At 40.5% G+C, this 8,765-nt stretch overlaps 1 protein-coding gene across 1 annotated transcript; it reads right to left on the bottom strand.

Annotated features, from left to right (window-relative positions):
- Positions 1–4,848: 4,848 nt before the first annotated feature.
- On the bottom strand, positions 4,849–6,370 carry LOC145876043 (uncharacterized). The gene has a single exon (XM_082971816.1). The coding sequence runs from the start codon at positions 6,368–6,370 to the stop codon at positions 4,991–4,993; it is 1,380 nt and encodes a 459-aa protein (XP_082827942.1). The 3' UTR covers positions 4,849–4,990.
- Positions 6,371–8,765: the final 2,395 nt, after the last annotated feature.

Below are 8,765 nucleotides of genomic sequence, written 5' to 3'. Positions count from 1 at the left end.
CTAATCAAATCGTTCCGTTGTAATGTATTTAGTTTCTACAGTGCTACAGTGCTGCTATTGGTAAAGTAGGCTAGCTAGCTGTGGTGATGACTAGGTTTGGAAAACGGCGTCGCGGCGGACGAAAATAGCTGGCTAGCTAACCTCGATAATTTCTCTAAACTACACCACTATCTTTGATACAAAGACAGCTATGTAGCTAGCTAAAATTGCTCAGATCAAACAAATCAAACCGTTGTAATGTAGTGAAATGTAATATTACCTGCGGAGCGAAGTGCAGCACGACTACTCGCTCCAAACCCGGAAGTTTCTATAGATCTCTGAGAGGAACTATAGATCTCTAGGAGGAACTATAGATCTCTAGGAGGAACTACAGATCTCTGTGAGGAACTATAGATCTCTAGGAGGAACTATAGATCTCTAGGAGGAACTATAGATCTCTAGGAGGAACTATAGATCTCTGTGAGGAACTATAGACCTCTGTGAGGAACTATAGACCTCTGTGAGGAACTACAGACCTCTGTGAGGAACTACAGACCTCTGTGAGGAACTACAGACGGAACTACAGACCTCTGTGAGGAACTATAGATCTCCTTGAGGAACTATAGATCTCTAGGAGGAACTATAGATCTCTAGGAGGAACTATAGATCTCTAGGAGGAACTATAGATCTCTAGGAGGAACTACAGATCTCTGTGAGGAACTACAGATCTCTGTGAGGAACTACAGATCTCTGCGAGGAACTACAGATCTCTGCGAGGAACTACAGATCTCTGCGAGGAACTATAGATCTCTGCGAGGAACTATAGATCTCTAGGAGGAACTATAGATCTCTAGGAGGAACTATAGATCTCTAGGAGGAACTATAGATCTCTGTGAGGAACTCCAAGGTCCCCCCCTCACACAGGAAAACACACTCAGAGCCTACGAGGCTTTTCTAGAAACTACACATTGTGTGTTTCACTCACCTCATTCTTTTTTAAAAACTACGTTCGAGATGTGGTATCCACTCAGATCAAAGGTGGGTCCATCTGCGCCGTTCCCGAAGTGTGGTCTACCAAGTTAGAGGGATCCCTCGTGCACCATTTACCCAGGTCGTCAGGAGCGGTCACCAAGTCAAGATTCACATTCCCATCGCCAAATGTGGTTCTTAATTTCTTTAATATCAAATGAGGAGACAAACTTATGACACAAGTCAGAGTTATTCTTAAAATCAATCTTTATTCACTTATAAGGGAGCAGGTCAATACAACGTACACATATAAAGTGAATCAATTGAGTGCTCTACGATAAATGATGGCTGGTCGACGAATCACCCCCAGATGATTCGTTGAGAGCCACGAGACAAAAGTACAAAGGTATTTTACAGCCAAGATACACCCCTTTCAACCTGCATGACCAACAACAGATGTATAGAACGGGTCACAAGGTTAAGATTTGTATGAAAGATCCTTATAATTCTCAGCAGACAGTATCTGCTGTAAAAACAGTACTCTTTGTGTAGAGACCAGGGTCTGGCCCTGGGGTCATCTCTCCCTGGTACCATATAGAACAGAAACATTAACTCATGCTCTGGAATGCGGTCTCTTTAGGTTTAATCACCCAAAAGACATTGTAAATCTCCTGTCAGTGTTTTCTCCCAGAGGCCCATCCTCAGTAGAACACACAGACACAATAGTTCTAAGAACCCTCTATTATGTTGCATAAAACAACCATTTGATGCAATAAAAGTATTATAACATAATCTTGCAATTTTGCTCTCAGTGTCCACTGAAAGTTGACTAGTAACAACAACTGGGACATAAAAGACACCCACCATGAGAACCACTAAATCTGCCCAAGAAGAGACAAACAAAAGAAAAACCCACACCAAACTTAAACACAGGAAGCAAACCAAAAAGGTGGAGCAACTAAAGGTGTTGACTCTCCACATGTATCAAGACAACTGGAGCACTGGGCCAGACACTCTTAAATAGAACCTGGACCAGCTCAGGTGAAACACCTTCCCACTAACGAGATGGACAAGCCAGCACAGGTGTAACACATACTGACTAACGAGGTGACACCAATCAGTGCGTCCTACGTGCTAACGAGCTAGACGTGCTAACGAGCTACACGTGCTAACGAGCTACACGTGCTAAAGTCCAACCTCAAAACATAAATGGAAAAACCAAAGCCTGTAACACCTTCCCCCTTAAGACAACAAATATATCCTACATTTCTTTAGGACAAGTTTGCCTACCACCAACAGAAAACAACTTAATTTCCCAATATAATCAACTACAATGCTTCACCTTCACCAATATAAACATGGTGTCTACTGGCTGTCAACTATTAAAAAGAAGAAAAAAAACACGTATTTCTAAATAATAATATACAATAGTATCTTTTGTCCTTTTTCTTTCCATAGAATCCTTCCTAAAACTCACTAGCTTCTAGAACTCTCGTCTTCCTAAAACTCACTAGCTTCTAGAACTCTCGTCTTCCTAAAACTCACTAGCTTCTAGAACTCTCGTCTTCCTAAAACTCACTAGCTTCTAGAACTCTCGTCCCCTTGGAACGAGTCCAAACAAAACTCATCTCCAACACGGAAAAACATGCAGTCAAAATAAATTGTGATCCATGGCAACGCACTGACTAAACGCAAAACACAAATCTTTTTGACTGCCCACCCTTGAGACAATCAGAAACCAAGTTGTCCTTACCACAGACATGTCTGATATTCTGCCTAGCAACAGGGACATGTGATCGATAAGCCTGACTTCTCCCCTCTCTGGACCCAAGGTGACTGAGGCCCATTTGAGGGAGGAAGTGCAGCTGCCAATACCAGAGTCAGAAAGGAGACATTCTAATAGCAAGAGGTCAATAGTTCATATCAGCATATTCTGCAGATAAGACTTCTTAATTATCTATGTTACTTAGCTAATTCTGATTTCTCCACCACAATCTTACCCCAGAAACAGGCTCCAGAACAATAGCTGTGTTACTGGTGTGCAGGATATAACCTTTACTCTGTGGAGGATCAAGAGGAACCAGTCAGTTTCTGTCATATTCTTGGCTGACAGTCCGAACACCATGGGTTCATTCTACACACACAGAACAGTTAGAACAGGCCTCTATCAACACACTTTTCTATGTTATAGGAGTTAGGTTCTTTACCAAACTCAAGCCCAATGCCTCGGCTTAAACAATTATATTTTACTACACCAGCATTAGTAAGGTTTAATAGAAATTTCCCTCACAGTGCTAACGAGCTAAAGTCCAACATCAAACATAAATGGAAAAACCAAAGCCTGTAACACCTTCCCCCTTAAGACAACAAATATATCCTATATTTTTGTTGGACAAGTTTGCTCACCACCAACAGAAAACAACTTCCATTTCACATGATAATCAACTACAATGCTTCACCTCCTGTCAACAATTAAAAACAAGAAAAACACACTTATTTCGAAATAATAATATACAATTGAAATATTTTTTTATCCTTTTTCTCTTCTAACTATAGAATCCTAAAACTCACTAGCTTCTAGAACTCTCGTCTTCCTAAAACTCACTAGCTTCTAGAACTCTCGTGTTCCAAAAACCCACTAGCTTCTAGAACTCTTGTCCCCTTGGAACGTGCCCAAACAAAACTAATCTCCAATACGTGCAGTCAAAATAAATTGTGATCCATGGTAACGCACTGGCTAAACACAAAACACATCTTTTTGACTGCCCAGCCTTGAGACAATCAGAAACCAAGTTGTCCTTAACACGGACATGTCTGATTTCAAGAGGAAACTCCTGCAATATCCGTAGTAACTTTCCACCTCACTGTGGAGATTCTCTCTCTTTTCAGGGTTCACCCAATAGGCATGTTGTTGGATCGGGGCCCAGTCCCCAATGTCATGCTCTAGTACATTTGGTTTGGCACATCTGAGAATGAACCCTGATATTCTAAAAGCAGCGTAACAATGTCAATATAATTGTACCCAAAGAATGTCAGTTGGTTGCATAAATAATTATGATTACTAAATCTTACATGAATATTAAACATGAAATATAAAAACCAAATGTACACCCCTTTGTTAATATGTATTAGCAAAAATTCACTAAATGGTGAGGCATAAAATGTATATTTTGTCAGGCTGGATGTTTGAAATATGAGGTGATTTGAGACCTGCTACTTCAGTAGTGGAATAAAGACATTTAGCACATGAATGTTGTAAATAAATACTGGAGTGATGTAGGATTGTTCATATAATTGATTATAGACCAATTTATTGTAATGCGACTATGTGTATAGGCTGCAAGTATGTTGAAATTAAATTGTTTTCTTTTCAACTTTCACTTTCAACTAAAACCAAACTTATATTGTATGTCGGGCATAGTCTTATTTTCAACGACATTTTGCTAGGTGAGATATCCCCAATGTCACAGTTTAAACGGGTCCAAATCAATAGTCTAAATGCAGAAACAGTTTAGCAATAAATCACTGATATCGATTAGGGGGGAAATCAGGTTGTACGTGATGTTGAAACTAACACAACAACAAAAAAACACATGGAAATGGGAGATATATTTTACCTCACTGGTTAGAGGACAACCTGAAGAAGACAGTCAGCTACATTTTGGAGTGATGAATTTATATGTAGGGGTCGCTAAACAAAGGAACACAACATTTATGTCATCACTCATCGATATCATGTTGAAATCAATTGTGTGAGAGGAGGGAGATGAGGATGCACGTCCTGTTAAACTAACAGCTCAAAATCCACATGCAATCTGGGAGTAATGTGTACATCCCTGGTTAGAGGACAATTTGTAGAAAACAGCTAGCTACATTTTGAAGCGTTCCATTTTGATTCCAGTGGGTCACCAACATGGTAAATGTAAAACAACTATTTTTGTGTTCGTCACTTTTTATTAAATCTCATAAATAGTACTCTTCTATTAAAATACTCCTACTACAATGTTAAAACATTCTACATTGTGACATTAATTCATTGATATCATGAAACAACTCCTTCATGTATTTTCTGATGTTTGATCAGATGTCTTTTATCGGAGTATCTCTTGTTACATTGACCACAGCTATAAGGTTTTTCTCCCGTGTGTGTTCTTTGGTGTGATGTCAGATGGCTAGAAGTAGTAAAACTCTTCCCACATTGACCACAGCCATGAGATTTCTCTCCTGTGTGTGTTCTCTGGTGTGATGTCAGCTGGCCAGATTGAACAAAACTCTTCCCACATTGAGTACAGCTATAGGGTTTCTCTCCTGTGTGTCTTCTCTGGTGTATCTTCAGTTCGCCAGATTGAACAAAACTCTTGCCACATCGAGTACAGCTATAAGGTTTCTCTCCTGTGTGTCTTCTCTGGTGTGTCTTCAGTTCGCCAGATTGAACAAAACTCTTCCCACATTGAGTACAGCTATAGGGTTTCTCTCCTGTGTGTCTCCTTTGGTGTATCTTCAGATGGTTAGATTTTAAAAAAAACTTCCCACATCGAGTACAGCTACAGGGTTTCTCTCCTGTGTGTGTTCTCTGGTGAAGAGTCAGATTGCGCAAGCAAGTAAAACTCTTCCCACACTCATCACAGATATACGGTTTCTCTCCTGTGTGTATTCTCTGGTGTGATATCAGGCTGCTTCGATGAGTAAAACTCTTCCCACATTGATCACAGCTAAAAGGTTTCTCTCCTGTGCGTGTTCTCTGGTGTAATTTCAGGCTGGTTGAATGAGTAAAACTCTTCCCACATTCATCACAGCTATATGGTTTCTCTCCTGTGTGTATTCTCTGGTGTGATATCAGGCTGCTTCGATGAGTAAAACTCTTCCCACATTGATCACAGCTAAAAGGTTTCTCTCCTGTGCGTGTTCTCTGGTGGAATTTCAGGCTGGTTGATTGAGTAAAACTCTTCCCACATTCATCACAGCTAAAAGGTTTCTCTCCTGTGTGTGTTCTCTGGTGTAATTTCAGGCTGGTTGAACGAGTAAAACTCTTCCCACATTCATCACAGCTATAAGATTTCTCTCCTGTGTGTGTTCTTTGGTGTACAATAAGATGGCTAGATGTATCAAAACTCTTCCCACATTGAGTACAGCAATAAGCTTTCTCTACTGTGTGGCTTCTCCGATGAATTCTAATGCCTGCTGATGAGGTGAATCTCTTCCCACAGTCAGAGCAGCAGTGAGTTTTCTTCCCTGTGGATCTCTGCAGGTGTTTCTTGAGGAGTTCTGATCTGGAGAGACTCTTCTCTGCCTTGTCAGCATCATGAGGTTGTTGAGGCTCCCCAGAGGATCCACGATAGTCACGTCTCTCTCCTGTGTGAATGACAAAGTCATACAGATGGTTAAAGGCCCACAACAGCAGAAATCCACTGTAAAAGGTCATGCCAACAGCGTAGCCATGATGTTGAACAACAATTGACATCTGTAATGAATGTAATGATTACTTGACATTTGTCTTAAAATGAGCAACAATAGTCATATTTTGTCTTGATTTCACATTAGTAGTAACATCTAAGATTGGAGGCCCTTTTCTATGTTTGCTGGTGAGAAAAGATTTTTGCTCAGGGGAGTAACCTCCATTACCAAGTTGCTTATGAGTTCATTTCACACTACTTTGGATTATAATTGTCAGGCTCGCTTGAATCTCCTGCTTAATATGTTTGTGTCATCATCGCAAATCAACCGCTTTGTACTTAAAAAACACTTCAACCAGTAAAATGCTCTTTGGCTTTTTCATCAGCCTGACAATGAGGGTTTGTACACTGTTTGCCAAATTGGCCCATAACTTCACCTAACAACAACATAGACCTACTGTTGGACCCATAACTTCACCTAACAATAACATAGACCTACTGTAGGACCCATAACTTCACCTAACAATAACATAGACCTACTGTAGGACCCATAACTTCACATAACAATAACATAGACCTACTGTAGGACCCATAACTTCACCTAACAACAAATATAGGAAAATAGCTCTGTGTGCTGTACAATAGCCTATCCATCAAGGAACAGTTCTCTACACATTATGAGCTAAGTATCTCTGTGTCCAAACAGACTAACGAGACCCTACAGTAAATCAAGCCGACAATAACACATTATAAACATAGATTTGTTAGGGATGTTGGATCCAACGTGGAGCACGGCATAACTGTCTTTACCAGAGTAATGAATGAAGAAGCACTTTGGTTGTTGTTGCATGTCGTGATGTTTGTAATTTGACTGGCATTCAGAAAAGTATTTCCTGGATCTTCTGATAGTTGATCATGTGACTGTAACTAAACATCTACAGTATTAAGAATTATGTGTAATTATTGAAGAACTGCGTTAATGACACTATCCATTTGAGTGTTGTCAATAAAGCTAAGATTTAAAAAAAAAAAAAAATGTATTTCACCTTTATTTAACCAGGTAGGCCAGTTGAGAACAAGTTCTCATTTACAACTGCAACCTGGCCAAGATAAAGCAAAGCAGTGCGACAAAAAAAAAACAGAGTTACACGTTGGATAAACAAACGAACAGTCAATAACACAATAGAAAAATCTATATACAGTGTGTGCAAATGGAGTACGGAGGTAAGGCAATAAATAGGCCATAGTAGTGAAGTAATTACAATTTAACACTGGAGTGATAGATGTTCAAGTAGAAATACTGGTGTGCAAAAGAGCAAAAAAACGTAAATAAAAACATGGGGATGAGGTAGGCAGTTGGATAGGCTATTTACAGATGGGCAATTTACAGATGGGCTGTGTACAGCTGCAGCGATCGGTAAGCTGCTCAGATAGCTGATGCTTGAAGTTAGTGAGGGAGATATATGTCTCCAACTTCAGCGATTTTTGCAATTCGTTGCAGTCATTGGCAGCAGAGAACTGGAAGGAAAGGCGGCCAAAGGAGGTGTTGGCTTTGGGGATGACCAGTGAGATATACCTCCTGGAGCGCGTGCTATGGGTGGGTGTTACTATGGTGACCAGTGAGCTGAGTGAAGTCGGCCTAGCAAAGACTTATAGATGACCTGGAGCCAGTGGGTTTGGCGACGAATATGTATGCCAGGTCGATTAGAAAGGCCTGCTCGCAGAAGTGTTCTAGGGAGCATTTGACAGTGATGAGGGGTGGCCGTTTGACCGCAAACCCATAACGGATGCAGGCGATGAGGCAGTGATCGCTGAGATCCTGATTGAAAACAGCAGAGGTGTATTTGGAGGGCAAGTTGGTCAGGATAATATCTATGAGGGTACCCATGTTTACAGATTTAGGGGTTGTACCTGGTGGGTTCCTTGATAATTTGTGTGAGATTGAGGGCATCTAGCTTGAATTGTAGGACGGCCGGGGTGTTAACCTCAGTTGGGTAGGGGGCACTGTTTTCACCTCCGGATGAAAAGCGTGCCAAAGTAAACTTGGAAAGTAAACGTAGATTTGGATAGAAAACACTCTAAAGTTTCCAAAACTGTTAAAATAATGTCTGTGAGTATAACAGAACTGATATGACAGGCAAAAACCTGAGAATAATACATCCAGGAAGTGGGATTTTTTGTTGTTGTTGTAGTTTTCCATTGACTGCCTATACAGATTCCATTGACTTAGGTCTCAAATTGCACTTCCTATGGCTTCCACTAGATGTCAACAGTCTTTAGAAATAGTTTCAGGCTTGCATCCTGAAAAATGAGAGTGTAAGACCACTCTGAATGAGTGGACCATTCAGTATCTCAGAGATTTTTCATGCGCGAGACCGAGAGCGCACCTTTCTTGTTTACCTTTTATATTGACGTTATTGCCCG

Source organism: Salmo salar, unplaced genomic scaffold, assembly GCF_965601325.2.
Source record: "Salmo salar unplaced genomic scaffold, fSalSal1 ptg000432l, whole genome shotgun sequence".
Taxonomy (NCBI): Eukaryota; Metazoa; Chordata; class Actinopteri; order Salmoniformes; family Salmonidae; genus Salmo; species Salmo salar.
The sequence above is the reverse complement of the archived record's forward strand: the minus strand, read 5'-3'. Positions and strand labels throughout refer to the sequence as shown.

Coding starts and splice junctions, on each gene's coding strand:
- LOC145876043 (XM_082971816.1), bottom strand. CDS start 6,370: ATGACCTTTTACAGTGGATTTCTGCTGTTGTGGGCCTTTAACCATCTG.